The following is an 18,692-nucleotide window of genomic DNA, read 5'->3' as shown; positions in this document are numbered from 1 at the left end:
CCTTTAACCCCATTACCAGGATGTCCCTGGGATCAGAGCCCCCACTCAGCTCTCTTAGACACATTCCCAGAAGCAGGAAGTGGTCAAAACTCTTCCCGTTGAAAACCACAGGAGTGCCAGGAGGTAATGGACCAGGTCACTGCCCATCCGCAGGGCTGAGGTCCTTCACACCCCAGGGGCAGCAGCAGGGAGGGTCCTACCTTGCCCATTCTGATAATGCATCTTCTCCTCGTCGGAGTCCTGGAAAGCCTTGCTGTATCCGCAGTGCCTGTCACAGGGACGCAAGGGTCAGAAGAGGTGCTCCTGTCCCTTTTTCCCACAGGCAGCCCAAAGGCAAGGTGGAAGGGAGTGCATACCAGGGCTGTAGGCAGCTCAGGAGGAGCCAGAGCTAACACTTGGCCCTCCACCAGCTGCATCCCTGCATCTTGCTAGACTGACACTGGCCCGGAGCAAGGTAATTTCCAGGTGCTCTCCAAGACTTGGCAGTGCTAAAAGCTGCAGCCCTTTTGTCTCCTCTGGGCAGCAGCATGTGTGCTCCACATGCCTGGCTCAGCCATGCTGAGATATAGCAGACAGTCCCCCTTGGACCCTTCTGATGGAGAATAGCCCTCTCTACTCCTGACCTACCCTCTATTCCATCCAGTCAGCCCTCATACTGCCAGCGGTAGTGGTACTGGTATTGCTATGGCTGTTACTTATCACTATTGCTATTTCTATTGCTACCGCTACTAGTATTCAGACTGCTGGTGATGGGAAGGTCTTGAAGACTGGCTCTGCCTCAGCTGAAAGTGAAGGCAAGGTGACCCCTGAAGTCTCATTATTGCTTATTAACCCAGGACCTATGGATGCTCTGGACAAACTGAGAGAAGAAATGTTGCATTCAAGTTCTGCCATCCCTCTTGCCCCGCTTGGTGACAAATCAAACTGACATCCAGAAAACACTTACCTCTTCTTGCAGATTAGGACCACCAGCAACGCAACGAGGCCAGTAATGAGTGTCAGGCAGATCCAGACAATTGTCATTGTGTCATACCGGAGAGAGACTGGAAGACGCAGGGTAGGAAGGAGGTGAGCTGCAGTGAGGAGTGCTCTGCTGAGCTCAGAATATTACCTACCCCACTGGGGTCATGATCTTCAAAGATAAAGCACCACACACCAACCAGCCCCAGCTCTGTGGCTCTCCCAGTGTATAGGGACAATTTACACATGGGGAAACCAAGCGCAGACCTGGGAAAGCCATGCAAACCAGTGCAGAGAGGAGTATTAGCCTCAGGACATCACCAGGTCTTCCCTGCCCTAACTGCTATGTCCTTCCACCCTTTTCTTTCTAATGTAGAAGCACATCTCATGAGGGCAACCTCAAGCAAACCCTGCAGGCTGAAAGCCCAGGAGGTGTGCCTCCAGCCTCCCTCCCGGCGTGCAAGAGGAACAATGGCCAGGGAGGGCATCATCATCATCCCGCATGTTCCCTGCCCCACACTTCCCACATCCCACAACTGCACACACTCACCTGGCTTCCCTGTTTCCACCTCCACGGTCTGACTGAACCTCCCACAGCCAGCAGAGGTACGAGCCCGAACCTGGAAAATGTAGCGGGTTGCAGGCTTGAGCCCAGAGATGGTGGCAGTGGTGCCCTTGGATTTCAGAGTCGAATAGCTCTGCATTTCCTTGTCCTGGGGAAAAACACCACCAAAAACCTTGCTGTACCAGCACAACAGCCACAAAGTCTTCCAAAATAATCTTTTGTGCAAGGCTGGCTGATAGCAGCAATTGCACCAGCAGGATTTAAACCAAGGCACACCCCTGTCTAAATCTGCCGCGCTGGGACCGGTTTGTGGCAGCGAGCTCGGTGTTACCTTCTCGTAGTACTTGATCTCGTACTCCAGGATGATGCCATTGGGCTGGTCTGGCTCCTGCCACAGCAAGGTGACGCTGTTCTGGCCTGTGCTCTCCTGGCGGACCACAACCACCTGGGACGGTGCTGGGGGTGCAGACAGCAGGGTGTTAGGTGCCTGCTGGCGGGAATCCTGCATGGGTGGGGGCAGCAGGACACAGCTGCAGGGAAGGGTGGAACTGGAGCCCCGTGCAGGACCCCTGGTTTAAACCATGTTTCTGTTTTAATTAAAGCCATGTGGAGATGAGTGCAGCAAAGGGTCTCACAAACAGGCTTTTGTTCGCTTCAGTTGCCTCCATCTCTTTCCCATGGAGTGAACATGCACTGAGGAGATGAAAGATGAGGGCACTGTCCCAGCACAGGCAGAAGGGAACACTGGTGCTTTGCTTTGATCTGGAGCCAGAAAGGAGAAGACACTGTTGGGCTGGAGGTTGTGGACATCTCTAGCAGGACCCTGAACCCTCCAGCCCCACCTGGGAAGGGGAAAAGGGGAAGGGGAAGTGATAAATGCCCAGAGGGGTGATCAGGGACTAAGCAGCAGTATAAATGTGCCCTGAGGGTGCTCTCCTGCCCTGAGATAGTTGTCATCAGCCTGGGCTTGGATTGGGAACCTGTGATTCAGTTCCTTTACCCTCTGTGTCTGAACTGGAGCTGCCACAGCCAGAGGAGCCAATTCACTGGCCTCTTTTCCCTCTGGGAAAATCATCCTCTCAAAGGACCCCAGAGAGTGGGGTGGTACAGCCATTGGGTCCAACTCATGGGAAGGGGTCGGGCACCCCTTACAACCCTAACTGCTGAATGAAAAGTTGGATGTGGAGGGAAGATGGAGCTGCTGTCTGCCATGGTTGCAGTGCAGAGGGGTTGCTGGAGCAGCACAGAGACCAAAAGAGGACGCAGGGGCTGCAGCAGCAGTAGTGCACCAGGGACAGAGAGGCAGCAGTTATAGCTCAGTTTATCTTTGAACTGGCTCTTCTGAGAAGCAGAAGTCACTGTTGGGACACAGGGTCCCAGGGAGATGGGACAGGGTGTGATGGTGGGAACCAGCTAAACCCCTTGGGCATGTGCAACGCCATCTCTCCAAACAGCCCCAGGGCATCTCTGCCGCACCCACACCTGCCCTGCTCAGGTGCCCAGGGCTGGGGGGAAAAGAGAGACCAGTACCCAGCATGGCCAACACAAGCAGTGAAGCAGGTGCGCCTCAGCCCCTCCTGGCAGGCAGCGATGCTCTGTGGTGTGCGGCATCCGGAGCACTGTGCAGGCACGGCAGCTGAACTTCAATCACTACAAAATTCCCAGCCCCGCTGGTTTCACAGCACCTATTCAGCATCCACTTTCCATCAGAGAATGTGAAATGGGAATATTCAGCACTTCCTGAGAGCACCCCTCTCCAAGGCATCAGGCTGATGCTGCTCATCAGCACTTGGAGGGATCATGCAGGAGTGAGCCAGCAGAACTGAGCCATTTTCACATGGGTTCAACAGAGTGCTGAAGAAGGGCTATGGGCAGGCATTAGTAACAAAAGGGCCTTATTCTCATGCCAGCCTTGAGCTAACCCAGCAAGGCTCCCCAGGTTTCTCCTGCTGGCACTGCTGCCATGAGAGCAGAAGGGGCTCAGCCTCGCAGGAAGTTCCTTTGGGCTTCTTTCCAACTGGGAGGATTAACAAGGGCCAGTTCCTGCCCTGTCCTCCGTGCCTACAGCGTGCTCCCTGGAAAGGGGCTTAGCCAGGCTCTGCTCTGAGGGGATGCCCAGGTGACCCTGGAGCAAGGTCGTGGCTCATCTGGGCTACAACATTGTTCAAAGTATTTCCTGGGTAAAGAGAATTTCACAGCAAGGGATGAGACATGCATGAGAGAGACTTTTCCCAGCAAACGTTGCTGTCACCTGCCAGGGCCTGGAATTGGTGTGAGCTAAGAGCAGGGCATGAACTGCTGCTTGGCCATTTGGGAAGGGACAGAAGGCTGGAGGAACAGCCTGAAAGATTCATGCCCTACTTAGTGTTCCTGTCAATAAAAAAGTGCTCTCTGTGCCCCTTGTCTCCTGCAGAAAAAGAGTCTCCACCAGCGGCTGCAGGCTGAAGTGGAGGGAAAGGAGGATGAAAAAGGATACTATGAACCAGAGAAGGGTAAGCATTACTTTGGGCAGCAGCTTGTGTTCAGCCCACCCTGGTTTCCTCAACCCACCTCCAGCAGCAGAGAGGATAGAGGTCACATCTCCAGGGGGTCCCATGCCCATCACCAAACCAGCCCTTGGCTGCTAGGGCAGGTTCTGGCTCCTGCAGATACTGGCTGGAGCAATGTTGGAGCAACATCAGCATCACCCACACAGGCAAAGCCTGGTAGGGGGGTGTCTGCTCCTCCTACCTGCCTGGTTTGTCGTGATGTTGGCAACTGCAGCTCTTCTGGACTCCAGGCTGAGGTCGGAGACACCGTTGACAGCCTCTACCCAAAAGGAGTAGTTAGTGTGGGCCAGGAGGTTGGTCACCGTCAGTGCTCCCTGCACCAGGCTCATCTGCTGGGGCACGAAGCGGATCCCACTGCCGCACGCCTCGCACTGGCCAGCGTCCCCTGCACAGCGCCTGCAGACCACGTTGTACACGATGTCAGCACGGCCCCCCTTGTCCAAGGGTGGGCCCCACTCCAGTGTCACTGAGGTGCCATTTACACTGGAGATCAGGTTCACAGGAGCAGAGGGGGGGCCTGGAAAAGAAGCAGAGGTTCAAGCAGAGCAGGGGCAGCTGAAGTGTGTTGGGACATGGGACCAACGGAGAGATGCACCTTGGACAGCATGTACCTGTGCATACAAATGATGGTACAGGGAATACAGAGCTGCCCAGAGAGGGGAATGCTCCAAACAGAAAAGAGCAAAGACACAGACAGGTGTCAGGGTGAAATGCCATGGGGGTAAGATGCTCTGGATCAGGATGTCAAATGCCAGACAGGCAAGAGTTGATGATTCTTCTGGGAGAAGCAGGAAGCAATGGGGATACATGAAGCTTTTGGGGGAAGAGCCAAGGTGTCGACTGGATGGACAGTGGAGAACAGGACCCACTCATCTAAAGGGAAGGGTAAATTCACATTCCCTGGGGAGATTAGCAGTCTTGGGTGGATATCCCCTAGGGAAACACTCTGGCTTCAGCTGGCAGCCTCACACCTTTCTGCCCTCCCGGACCAAGTACAGAGAGGAGGAGTCCTCCTGGGATGTTCCTATCCCCTTCAATAGCACTGTGCCCCTCAAAGCAGCCTATTGCAGAGAGCTGAGCTGAAACCACAAACGCTAGTGCCACTGTCCCCCCACAGCGAAGGAGAACACAGCAACACTTGCACTGCCCCATGGCCTCCCACGGGTCTGACTACTCTGGGCACTTCTGCAAAAGAAAGCAGCCAGCAAGTGACTGGCACTCTGAGTGGTGCATGAGCAGGTGAGTTTGCCTGCAGAGCCGTAGTCTCACCCTGCTCCATCACAGGAGAGAGCCCCAGGAGGGGAGCAGACTCTGGCCAGAGAGTGTTTGGCATGTTGGGAGAGCAGCAGGATGAGGATGAGGCAGAGGACAGTGAGGGTGTAGCTGCGGGGATCTCAGCTCACGAGCCAAAGGAAGACCCGAGGTTGAAAGGCCGCTCCAGTGCCTTGGGCAGCATGCACAGAGGCAAGGGTGCATGCTGGGCTCAGGCAGGGAGCATCTGCCGTGTCTGAGGATGTGCCGCCTGCCCGCTGCAGCGTGGATGGGCGCCTGGACAGTCAGGGTACTCACGCGTGCAGGCGGCCGAGGGGGGGTCCTGCACCGCCCTGTAGAAGCTGCTGTCGCAGCGGCACATGCGGGCTGCCCGGCTCTCCGAATGGCTGTGCAAGGGGCACTTTGCACATAGCTGGTCCCCGGGGGCTGACTTGTAAAATCCCATCTGGCAGGCTGCAGAGGAGGGCAGAGGTCAGAGGGAGTGCCGGGATGAGCAGCAGCCCACAGCTTGGCGAATCCCACCAGTGCAAAGCTGGTCCCCACTCTTACCCCTCTTATTCCCATCCCAGCGCGTGGGAAACCAATCCTTTTCCCCCATGCCTGAGTGAGTCCCCCTCCAGTTGGCCAGTTGGAACCAGTCTCTGTGAAAACTCCTTTTGTCTCTCGCCCCAGGCTGTGCTGTACCTGTTCCCCACTGTTTCATAAACAGACTTGGGTGCCTCTGCTTTTCGTGAGCTGCCTGCAAAGCTCGAGGTGCTCTCCTTGCACCCATTGCTGATGCTGAGAGCTCTCCCCACTGCAGACACTCCTCTGGGCCACCGCTTGACCTCAGGGCAGGGAGCACTGCAAAGATCAAACCAGGCAGCACTGGAAATTGCCTTGTTAATCATTCTAAGAACCACCATTTACGTGGTTTTTTTTTTAATTTTTTCATTACTTCACAGTGGTTGCCACACTAGTCATGCTGGGTGTGCTCAGGTGCCCAAGAGCACCCATGTGGGTGCTTTCAAGAATTAAAAGCTCCACACCTGGGACATGGTGCATGTTCCTCCGCAAGCCCCCGGTGTGCTGCTATACAAATCAACAAGTTTCCTTTCACAAAACAAAGGGCAAACCCCCTCTCTTGATTCACGTTGCAGCAGACTGGCAGTGCACACATGCGGTCTGCTCTCTGCAGAGGGACAGCAGGGCCGAATGAGCCAGCCTGAGGGATTTTTTTCTGACAACACAGCCCACCTCCAGTTGCTTTGCCTCCTCCTGGTGCTGGGGGTTGTGCAGCAGGAGCACGTGCTCATCCCATGTTGGGGCTGGCATCAGTCTGCTCTGTCCTACTCCCACCTCTCCCAGCAGCCCCTCGAGTGAATCATTTGTCACACAAACAAACAACTTGTCCCTTGTTAGAAAAATCGATTAGCTCAAGAGTGACGTGTGGCGTGTCAGGTGTCTGTCTGGGAATAGAAGGATTTGTCCTCTCTTGTAGATTTCAACTCCCAGGAAGAAAAAAGTCTCTGTCTCGGTCCCCATATCATCAAGTACTTCTAGGACCAGTTCCAGCGATTCAAGCAATAAACCTGGCTCTGACTCATTTCTGGTTTTCCCTACTAAGGCAGTAATACCTTCATTTTCCCATCTTTATGTCCAGTGGTCACCTCTACACACAGCCTCAATTTTTCCTTCCAAGCATGTAGAAGGGTTGTTTGCCATCCAGCATCCCTGGTGGTCTGGGTCCCTCCATCCTGGCTATTTGTTCTCCTTCTAGGTGATGATTTTCTTTTTTATTAGTAACACTCCTTTCTCACAACAGATCTCCCTGCACTCATTGCTAACAACGTATTTCACATATCACACGCTGCACAGTAATACCATGGCCTCTTTATAACTGAGCTACTTTCAGCAATGGCAGCTGAAGTCTATGCTCCAGCCACACACTTCCCTGTGGCTTTCTTCTCCCTCTTCAGACTCTGTCACCAGCATCTGTGGCAGTTTTGCATTGAATGCTACTTTACAGAGAGAGGGGAGAAATACCACCAGCAGGATGTACACGTGCTGCACAAACAGAGATGTTGGTATCACAGCTTGGTTTAGCAGGCTGGAAAAAGCAAAGGCCAGAAATTCCAGACTTTGTTCCCAAATCCCGGCTCCTCCAGCCCCAGAACAGCATCAGCACAAGGACCAGAAATGCCAAATGTGGGGATGCAAGGGAAGGGAGATGCGACTCACAAGGAAACTGCAGTAGCTCGGGGCTGGCTTTGCTCCCCATCTCTCATGACACCTTTCACCTCCTCAAGAGCATCAGAAGAGGAGAGAAAACAGGGGAGCTGGGAAAGGAGGTTTGCTGTCCCCAGCCAACCACACCAAGGAGAGTCTGGGACATTTGCTAAGCTCTGGTGCTGACTGGTCCCTGTTATGCCACAGACCAAGAGAGCCAGGGACTCTCTGCCTTTACCAAATGTGCTTTGCCTGATGCTGCAACACCCTCCAGTCTGCAACATCTTGGGTTTGGGTGTAAGACTGAAGCAAGTGCTGTTACACCCTGTTCTCAGGTGGGGACAAATTTGGGGGGTAGTCAACTGGGGAAAAAACCCCAAACCAAATCTTTAAGACAGAAAAGTTCCCAGTTCCTCTGTGTGGAAAAGGATTAAGACACAGCATGAGCACAGCCTACCAGATGGGAACCAAGCAACCAGACAGCCCCACAGTCCATGCCAGCCAGTACGCAGGCCAGGATTTGATGCCTTCAACTTGTTGTGTGAAACCCACCTTGTACCTGAAAATCGCCATCATCTCTACCCATGCAGGAACCAGCAACTAGGGACTCTTGATCAAGAACCAGTGGAGTTGTTCCCCTCACCAATATTTAATTAAGGTCAGAGAAATCACTGCTGTATCAGGTATGGACAGACACCAGCAGGAAGGATGGAAACACAAACCGCACCGAGCAATTGTAATCACATAGCATTTATACTGTAAAAAAACCCCGTTAATTACCTAGGGCAATGATTCACAATTGGTTTAGATGCACTCAGGGGGAAAATTATTCTAAATGACAAATTACAGATGAATTTGTGCACCAGGGCAGAGCCATTGAGAGCCACCTCCCGGCACCTGGACAGAACAAGCTCATGAGGAGTCCTGGAGAGCAGCTGGTGCTGGGGCAGGCACTGCTCTGGGTGGGGTCATGCATCTCCATGTGTCTCCGTGCTTGCTTGAGAAGGAAGCAGGACATGCATGCAAAGCCTTTCACAGGCATGGGAGACAGGGCACGAGCTTGGAACCTGCGCAAGATCTGGAATCCCTACAGTACAGGATGACAGGCAAATCCTGCTCTGGATCTCTGCTTTCATGCCAAGCCAGTGACGTGGAAGACCAGGACCTCCTGGGTTAACTCTGGTAAGATCAAACCATCAGGGAAGTGTCCAGCAGGAAAAATTCAAGCACACCACATCTAAAATCTACAGATCTCCACAGCCATGATTGTAGCACACACTGAAACCACCAAAATCTGAAGCCACCCAGAAGGGAGGTGCAGAACCGTTGTCCTGATGTTTTCACTGCAACCAGCTACTGGCACCTGCCAGGAGTGCTCTCCCAGGAGCCCTGCAGAGGTGGAGATGGGGTTTTTTATTATTATTTTATGCAGTTGATACCCTCACTATTTGTCTGAGGATCTCAGGTCCTGCTTCTTTGTGGACCACCAAAAATCCTCCTACTGGTGTCCTCCTTCTATCCCCAGTGCCTTTCCCCTGCAAAACCCAGCCAAGGCTGCGTGTCCTTGCAGTTTCACCTCACAGGGTGATTTTGCAGTGCACATGGGACAACAGTACAGCTATGCTTGCAGCCCAGCTCAAGATTTGCACATCTACGCTGTGCTTGCATCCCAGACACCTGACTGGTCCCAGTGTCACAAGCAGAGCCTACGAGAACCAACGTTAAACCTGTGTTTGGCAGAGCACATCGCCAGCCCTCTGTCACATAGGTGGGTCCCCAGTTATCACTCCAGCTTCTTAGGGTCAATCCCATGAGGCTTCCATGGATTCTCTGCCCCTCACAGAACATCTTGCCTGGTTTTCCCAGCCCACCAGTCCCACTCTCTCGTGCATCGCCTGCTCAAGGGGCCTCAGAGCAGCAGGCTTGTCTTGGAAACAGTGAGCGTGAGGAGGGCTCTGCCAGCCATCTGTAGTTCGGTCCATTTGTTTCCCTCCTTCTCCATCCTCTGGGGACAGGACAACATCTGCTAATAAGCTGGCAGAGCTCAGGAGATGATAGATGAACCTGTCGAGGATACACTAGCCGGGAACGAGCTGCTTTTCTCAGTCTGAAATTGCCGTCTGGGACCAGTGTTATGCGGGTGGCTCTGGTGGGACCACCAAGAGCTACTTCAGTGGGACTGCAAATGTGAGCATCAACCCTGTGTCACTCCCTCTTGGCTCCATCCTCAGCCCAGGAGGTTTGGGCAGGGCCAGGGCACAGCTAAGAGGGTGTCATGGGGCAGCTTCACAGCACCAGTGCCAATTGACCCCTTCCCTGACCCTGCAACAAAGATGGGCATCAGCAAGCACCAGAAGAGCGGCCATGTACCTCCCTTGGGCAGTGCTGGGAAGAGAGAGAGATGGAAATAAGGGTGTCATAGCCACCATGACAGCCAGAGGCATGCACCAGTCTCAGAGCCCTCCAAGCTGCAGGAGAAGCTAGCACAGAAAATCCCAGCTCCTATCAATCCAGTTTCAGTATGATGCCTCCAATCTCAGCTCCCACATGGCACAGACACTGAAACAGAAGCATGTTATTTACAGTCATGTCTTAAAAAGAGGCATCTGCTTCATTGGCCCAAACCTTCTGTGTTTGCAAGGCTGTGCTCCCCTTTCCCTGCAATCCCAGGTCAGCCCAGGCTCTGTCCCCAGGTTGGTCGGTGGTCTGGAGAGGGATCTGGGGATTGGCTGGGCTGGTGCTCTCAGGCAAACTTTTGGTCCCTAGATCACGCATCATCCCACAGCCCTGCTGATGCTCTGTGCATCCTTTGTGTGCTGCTTGTCCCTGTGCTGTTTCACACCACCGATCACTGTCTTACCTCTAGGCCCTGAGAACCACCTTGTAGCCCTTCACACAGCCCAATTCCCACCTCCAGCTCCTTTGCACAGCTCACAACCCTTCCCACCCTCAGTATTACCTTACAGTCTGTCACACAACTCTACACATCTGAACTTGTCTCATATCACCCCAAACTCCTCCTCACATCACCTCCCCACTGCTTGGCCCTTCTTCCCTCAGTTCAACCCGTCTCACACTCCTTCACACCCTGAATTTTGCGGAGAGTGGAACAGGAGAAGTTTTCACCCATGAAGATTTTGCAAAGCTACCAAACCCCTACTCATCAGGCTGCAAGCAAATGGCACATGCAGCAAAAGGCACCCTGCATGGCTTCTTGCTCAACACCCAGATTTCACAGCCACCAGGACACATTGTGTAAGGAGGGCTCTGCTCTTCCAAGTGGAGTAATTCCACTTGTATTGCTGGGAAAACTGGAACCATGGCGGTCCAGACTGGCTGCATCCCAAACTGGACATCTCCATGGTGCTGCTACAGAAAAATCAGCAGGTCTTACCTCTTGCCTTGAATTCAGTACTGTTGAAAGCACCCCTAATTCTGTCCTGCTCTTCTTCCCTACATCTTTAAAAACAAAAATAAAAGCAGGAAACATCCAAACAACAGTTTGCTGTGAGTGCTGCCCTGCTGCCTGGTACAGACATCCTTCCGTGGAAGCAGAGTCGAGGTAATGCTGTGTAGACTCATGTAGGTGAGGCAGCCTGGCACGCACTCAGAGTGAAGACTTTTTTATAAAACTTATCTGGGGAAATGCTACAGCTTGCAAGAGTTTGATGGAAACAGTTGACCTAATGCTAGAATTCAAAAAAAGCTGTTTCCTAAACTCAGTCTTATTGGAGGGGTTTAGACAGAACTATCCAAGGATCTGAAAAAACTCAGTTTTCACCAGACCAAAAATAAACCCAGAAAACACCGTGTTCAAGAAGAAACAGGCCTGAATGGGAGCCACCCCTGCAGATGACAGTGCTCGAGGTAACCCTGGGTCCCTGCTGCAAGGCTGCAGGGAGCAAAAATACACAAATGAAAAAGGACATAGAAAACACCAAGAATTTAATGCAGGAACCGGTGTGCAGCTTTGGAGGGTACATGAGCCCTCTCACTGCATGCGTATGTCTATGGATATATACAGGGGCTGAGCTTTAAAATAAGGGTGCCCGTCACTCCAGCAGAAGCAAGAACAGAGCATCACAGGGGCCAGAACAGCCCTCACCCCCGCACAGCTGAGCACCAACAGCTTTTGGATCCCTTTCTCCTCCATGGGGAAGTGGCAGCAGCAGCATGTTATTTTCAGGAAGGGGAAGAAGTTGTCACACAAGTAGCAGTGGCATGGGTGGGATCTAGGTCCCATGCCAAGTACAGAACAAATTTTTGGCATGATCCGACTGCTCTGTGGGATGAGGAGCCTCTTCCTCGTGCAAGGCGAGCACACCAGACCTCCCAATATGCTGGTAGTGAATTTAAACTCCCCAGCCTCCCATTGCATCTCCAGTGTAAGGACTGGTGGCAAGACACCAAGTCTTTCCTGCAGTCTGCCTGTTCCTAAACTCCCCAACAATGGCTTTCCAGGCACTTGCACACTGGGAATCCAGAGCAACAACCTGTGTTCATAACCCAAACCTGGACAAATTCTGTGGAAGATTTTGAACCCAAAAAACCACATTCCAAAACTGGTGAAGGTCTCTGAGTGCTGCCAGATCTGTCCACAGTTCAGCTGCTCTTCAGCACTTCTTACATGGACTACAGAGACCTACCAAGCACAAATGAAATCTGTTTCATCCTCATCAATACCTTGAAACTCCAACCTAGCATCATTCTCACGCTTCATCTATGTCAGCAGCTAAATACAGGAAGAGTGGTAAACGATAAAATACTCAGCAAGGAACAAAACCCAATATTGTTATTTTGATGTGAAAAGGTGCAGTCATCTCTGTCCTTTTTGTTTGTTCCTAGCCATAAAAAAAAAAAAAAAAGGAAAGAAAAGAAAGAAAAAGAAATAGTTTTAGATGTTGGGGGACCTGCTCTGTTTTGTTTTCCTAGTAAACTGCAATTGGCCGCTTGCTTGAGTGTTAGAGGAGGGAATGAAGGTGCTGGAGATACTGAGATCACCTTGCCTTGCACCTTGCCTTCTCCAGCATGCTCGCTGAGCTAGATCAGCCATGCACACACAAACAGGCTAATTAGCAGCCAGGTCTGGGACTATAAACTGGAAGTCCTGGTACAAGGCAAATGTAAATTCAAGGATCCCATCCCAGGGCTGGAGAATCCTCCAGCAGAAGTTTTTCCTAAAGTCCAGCCCAAACTTTGCAAGTAATTTTTATCTCTGACATTTTCTTTGCAGCCTGTACCCATCTGAAGTGTGATACCTGGATCCTGAACAGTCCTAGCTTATGTTCTAGCTTTTTTCTTTGTTGTTTTTTTTTGTTTTTTTTGAGGATGCAGGGCTTTGCATGGGGTAAACAGAAAGCAATATAATCTTACCAGTGAGTTTTGCCTGTATTTTACAAAGCAGCTGACTGGCTTGCAAACCAACAATGAAAATCTTCTAAGTCACTAAGTTTCTTTTATTTTCTTGCCTGGCAGCATGGAAGGGATGTTTGCATAACTCCCATAGCACATCTTTGAAACTATCACTGCTCCTGTCCTTGAAAGGTTTATTTTGGTACACTCACAGCAGAAACCCTCTGCAGTGGGCACCCAGGGCAGTGGTGCTGTCTAGCTCTGGGTATGACAGCCTGGTACTCTGCCAGCACACGTAGGAGACTCTGAGCAGGCATCACTGAGGTGCAACACAGACACCAAGCCTGTGGCTTGGAGATGGGATGTGCATGCTGGGACTTGCATGGGAAGTCTCCCTGAAATCCACATGGATTTGCAAAGAAACATGAAACATATTTCAATGTGTTTGTCTGGAGTTGCAGTGACAGGGTATTTTGATGCATATTTATCTGTAGCCTTTATATATTGTACATGTGCTGGCAGACAGGACCTAAGGGAGCTGGACCCCAGTCTGGTAATGGGTGCCCTGAAATCCCAGAGGTTGACAGAGGCACATGTGACCCCCATGCACATTTCTGGGGGCTCCGTGTAGCTCAAAGCCAGGAAAAAGGGGTTTTGCTTGGAGTCAGCCCAGCAAGACCAGTGTCCCATTAACAAGAGCAGCCTGTATCGGCTGTTTCACGTGAAGACACAACGCAAGGAGCTCATGGTTACTCTGTGATATACAGATGGGAAAAAAAAATCACTGTTAGCAGAAAAAGGAGAGAGAAACCTGAGGCTTCTCAGAACATCTCTGAGTGAGGAAGGGATAAGGAATTTGAGAAGAGAAGCAAATGGACCAAGGCTCTGGTGGGCTCTCCTAACCCACTAGCATACCTGCCTGCATGCTTCTCCAGCCTTTCTGCAAGGCTGCAGTCTCCCTGGGTAGGCATCCAGAGGTGAGCAGCATCCTCAGCTGCAGGGCACTGGACAAAGGGCTCTGTCCGCTCACACCTAAGCCCAAGGAGAGCAGGTCGCATGCCTCTGCCTTTCCTCCCCTCCCAACAGCAGCATCTGGACCACATCTGTTCACACAGCTGCAAAGGTTTGCTGCTGTGGCTGCAGGTCACTGCTCAGCCCAGCACAGCTGGAGCCCGTGTCTCTGACCTGCCTTCCCTTGCCAATGGCTTCACCTGTGTCATTTTGTCCCCTGGTGCTTCTAGGGCTTACCCTGGCCCTGTGGGGCCAGGATTGTGCCCACCAGCACAGTCCATGGGTGATGGGGTGCAGCTGGATGGGGTTTCCCCTCCTTTCACACCATATAGCTCTGCTTCCCCCTTGCCCCACCAGGTAGAAAGTCAGTCTCCACTGACATTCTTCATAAAGACCCGTGGATGCAAAACTGTATTCACAAGCACATAATTACCAAGCTGGGTATTTTCTCCTCTTAATTAGCAATGCTGTGGTGCTTTAATTGCTCGATTAAAGTTGCCCATGAGGAAGGTTTAAGGTACATTAAATTTGCTGATTGGTTCATCAGCATGAATCCCACAAACTGGAAAAAATTAACTGGCTTCCAGATTGCTAACCAGACTCTCCAGATCCATTTCCACCAGCCATGTGCCACAGGAGGCACGAGAGAGCCCAGCAGCAGAGGGTTTTGTCCATGAGGAGCCAGCAATCCTACTCCCACCTGTCCTTCAGTTTGGGAGCTGCAGGGGAAAGGGTCCCAGCAGTGACAGCCTCCCCCTCTTCTCCTTGTCCAGAGGACACAGGCCATTGTTTCAACTTAAGCAGAGCTGGGTGAAGTCTACCACAGGGCCAGATCCTTGTTCAGCCACACACATCAGACCCCTGTTTGTCTGCCGTTCTCACTCAGCCCTGGCAGGCTACAAACACCCATCCTCATGTGCAAAGGGGCTGATAGAGCAGTAATAGCTTAACTGTTACTCCCTCATCACTGTTTTCCAGCCAAAGGCAACAGCCCAGCTGAAGCCCCTGAGCACAGCAGAGGGAAAGCAGCCAGAGCAATCAGGACACCCAGAGGCTAAGATGCCTGGTCTCAAACATTAGACAAAACTGTCTGAGCCACTCCTGTAACCTAAGGATATACTTCAAAGATGTCCTCTGGGAATGGCATTTCTGCCAAAAGCTCATCCACCCGCTCTGACAACAGAGAAGATGGCCTGTCCCTTCTGTTTTACTCTTTTTACTTGTTTGTTAAAGAAAACGCTTCCTGGGAGATTCTGCATTCCTGGAGGTCTCCATGGTTGGTGGCTGGCTGGCTGGGTTTGTGTCAGCTCCCAGAGAGCAGCACCATGATCCATAGCTGTGCCACTGCTACTGATGCTCCAAACTGACTCTCTGTGCATGTACAACTCGCAATCAGCTAAAGACATTTTAGCCCAACTTTCCAGTTTGCTCATGGATGCAGCCCAAGGAATAATTCAGATCTGCCCCAAAAGGCTGACCCTGATGCAAGCACCACAAACTCAAAACCTTGCTGGCTCAGGAGCCTGGCAGCCCTCCCCAGAGAAGGTCTGGCTGGGGCTGGTAGGAGGGGTGTGGGTGGAGAGTCACTGTCCTCACCTGCCTGAGCCTCCCTGTCCCCGTCCCCATCCATCCATCCATCCATCCATCCATCCATCCATCCATCCACGGGACATGGTACACATGTCCTGGCTCCCAGACTCATGGCTATTTGAGGAGGTGGCTTATGGGTTTCTTCCCTTCCCTCAGAAGCAGAACCAGGGTTAAAGTGCTCCCTTTTCTCATTTCTCTAATTGCACTGACCATATTGAAATGGTTCCTTATTTGTCCTGTACGGCAGTTGCATATAAGTAAGATGAATTATGCTTGATTGTCTTCTTATCTGATAAATTGCCAGGACAGATCCTTTTCACTTGTGCTATTGCTTATTTTGCAATTTAGGCAGAGTGGTTGCTATTTGTAAGAGATACTAGCATGTCTTGCTGTGGACTGATGCATTTCAAGGAGAAAAGAGCAGCCCATCTGAGGCTGGCTGTAGATGACAGGGTAAGGGAAGTGAAGTCTTTCAGAGCTTTGAAAACAGAGGGAAAAAGTGAGGGCAGCAGGGCTGTGCTGCCTGGGGAGAGAGAACCCAAGGGGTTTCATCTTTGGGTGGCAAAAGGTGCCGTGGGACTAGAAACTAGGAATTTTAGAAGCTGGCAGACCCAGGACCCCATTAGCAGCTGTGGCAATTCATGCTCAGACCTGGTTTCTGCCCAATAAGGCACGGCAGCACCCGTGCCCAGCCACAGCTGGAAGAGGGGGCCCTGTGCCTCTGAAGATAAATCAGGCAGATGCATGAGGCACAGATACAGGGGACAAACATCTTCTGTGATGCAGGGCTGTGACACGTCTGATGCCAGGCTAGCTGGCATCCTTAGCATGGTCCTGACCCCCGATGCTCCTCCCTGATCCCATAGAAACCGTCCCTCACATCTTTACATCAAACACCAGGACATCACAAGAAGATGGAACATGTGGATCCTGCCAGGGTAAGTGCAGTGAGTTGGGGATCCCAGACATCACCCACCTGCCCAAACAAAGGGCATCCAAGGGGATGACTGACAGTAAAGGGGACAAGAGGTGAAGAAGGTCCCTAGGTTCCTACACATCCCCCACCATGTCCCATCTCACCCTGTCCTTCCCATCCCTGTGGCACAGCCTTCCTTCTCCTCTGAAGGTCTGGGAACAGCTCTGACCATGATCTGGTTTCCTGAGCTGTCTTCCATCACTCTGGCAGGTCCTTAGAAAAATGAATGGTAAAGAGGAGGGGGGGAAACCTCCACTGTTCAAACATCTTTAGCTTTGACAAATAAGGCGTCTGGCTGTGAAAGGCGGAAGGAAATTAATTTGGAATCACATTTTAAACACTGTCATAGAGGCAAAGTATCTTCTCTCTAATTTTTTTCCCCCCAAGCAAAAAATGAATTTCCCTGATATTTATAGAAAGATTATTAGGGCCACAAGGAGTGATTTATATCATCTCATCTCTGTGACAGAGAATGAAAAATTGCTGGGGCGACAGCCACTGGAATCCTGCTTTTGTCCGCCTGACAATTAAAACGGCTAATTTCCAACTCTGACAGATCCACTGGGGTTATAAATCATTCCAGAAAGGCACTTTTCACTGTGAAAAATGAACTCTGCCCCAATCAAGCACAAGAAGCTTAGATCAGAGATTTGCATCTGTTTGTTTTTGTGTGTAAATATATGTAGTCTTGCTCCACACCCACCCACCAAAGGAGATGCTAGGAAGGATGTGCTGCCCCTGCTCGCTTGATGCTGGGCCATCAAACTCCCTGCTCAAGGAGCCGGATAAATGGGACTGGGAAGGCAGGAGGGCGAGGCAACACTGAGGTCAGAGAAAGTCCCGTGACATTTCTGTCGTGTTTCTGATGTCACAAGCCCTGGAGAGCTTCACCTGGGAGCATTGCTAGTTGAGCAGCACGGGTCTGAGTCCATCTGCATGGAGAAGGGCCAGTTTCTGCCTGTGTCCCCCTCATCTGGGGAGGCAGGTTGGACCATACTTCCTCCTGTGCCCTGCCTATGGGTAGGGGCAATCCCACCAAAAAAGGGCAGAAGGGCAGAGAAGGAGCGATACCACAGCTTTGCTCCTAGGAGAGAGACAAACATGTCCAAGGAAACACCAGAAAGAGGCAGGCTGAGCACATGGATCTGTGGCCTTCCCTCCACCTCCAGGCTTTAGGGTGGTGATCTCCTGGGGCAGAGTCTGCTGTAGGGGACCACAAGGGGGAATACAGGGAAGGGGTGTTTGGCACTTCGGAATGAAACCTCCAACTCACAGCTTGCAGTCATGGGGCTCAGACCCAGGCATCCAGGCAGCCCCTGCCAGTGCCCCCTCCCGTGGTAGCATGTGCCTGGCCCCATGCACATTTTGAACCCACTCTTTAACGGGGGAGAAGACAACCCTTTCTGAATTATCAGATCTATCCCAGAACGACTTTCAAATCAATGGTCGCAGACAGGAGGAGTTTCAGATAGAAGTATTTATTCTGCCCGTCCTCCCCACTCTGTGTAGCTGGGGACCCACTGGGGCCAGCGCAGGTCCCAGTGGCACCTGGATCCATTCCAGTCTGGCATCAGACGTCCTAACCTTGTGTCAAGTGTCCCTAAGACAAACGCTCCACTTGACGTTTCCATGAAACTCAAACAAAGACCCCACACTTTTATTTGTGCTGATCCCCTAAACATATCCCATAAAGAAACTGAGAGCAAACAAATCTGTGTGGAGTGCTCTCATGGGGAGCCCTGAGCACCATGCTCTGTACACACACATCCCCATGCCTGGTGCACGGCTGCTGCTGGTCACCCTGCTTCCTTATCACAGTTTGTACAGTAGGCAGCTTGAAGTCTGCCCAGCGGCAGAGAGGGCCCCCGGGAAGGCTCTCTGCGCCCCCGGATGGCAGGGCTCTGCAGCAGCCCCAGGGAGAGGTGATGGATGGACGCAATAACCTTGTTTCATAAAAGCTCAGTACTTTTCTTTCTGCGTTCCTTGCTTTCAAACCCCCTGCCAAAGGGAAGCGAAAGGTGGGGCGTTTTGGAAAGGCCAAGCTGTGCTTTCCTGGAGCGCACCATCAGAGATCTCAGCACCAAGCAGGGCTGCTAGGGGCACCGGGCTGGGATCTCTGGGCCATGATGTCCATGGTAGAGAAAGATGGAGCCAGGGCAGCCCCTGTCCCAGTGCCATCCCCCGCTGCAAAGCCAGTCGCCATCCCAAA

General features: G+C 51.9%; 1 protein-coding gene across 1 annotated transcript in view; it reads right to left on the bottom strand.

Annotated features, from left to right (window-relative positions):
- The window catches only part of EPHA8 (EPH receptor A8), a 52,235-nt gene that overhangs the window by 10,390 nt on the left and 23,153 nt on the right, over positions 1–18,692 (bottom strand). The window contains exons 4-9 of the mRNA XM_074924497.1: positions 5,644–5,799; positions 4,256–4,591; positions 1,857–1,981; positions 1,511–1,673; positions 947–1,043; positions 201–268 (exon numbers count right to left, since the gene is read on the bottom strand). Of these exons, the coding sequence (XP_074780598.1) occupies positions 201–268; positions 947–1,043; positions 1,511–1,673; positions 1,857–1,981; positions 4,256–4,591; positions 5,644–5,799 (945 nt within the window). The remainder of the gene's footprint in view (positions 1–200; positions 269–946; positions 1,044–1,510; positions 1,674–1,856; positions 1,982–4,255; positions 4,592–5,643; positions 5,800–18,692) is intronic.

Source organism: Athene noctua, chromosome 22 (genome assembly GCF_965140245.1).
Source record: "Athene noctua chromosome 22, bAthNoc1.hap1.1, whole genome shotgun sequence".
Taxonomy (NCBI): Eukaryota; Metazoa; Chordata; class Aves; order Strigiformes; family Strigidae; genus Athene; species Athene noctua.
This window is presented reverse-complemented; position numbering and strand designations above follow the sequence as displayed.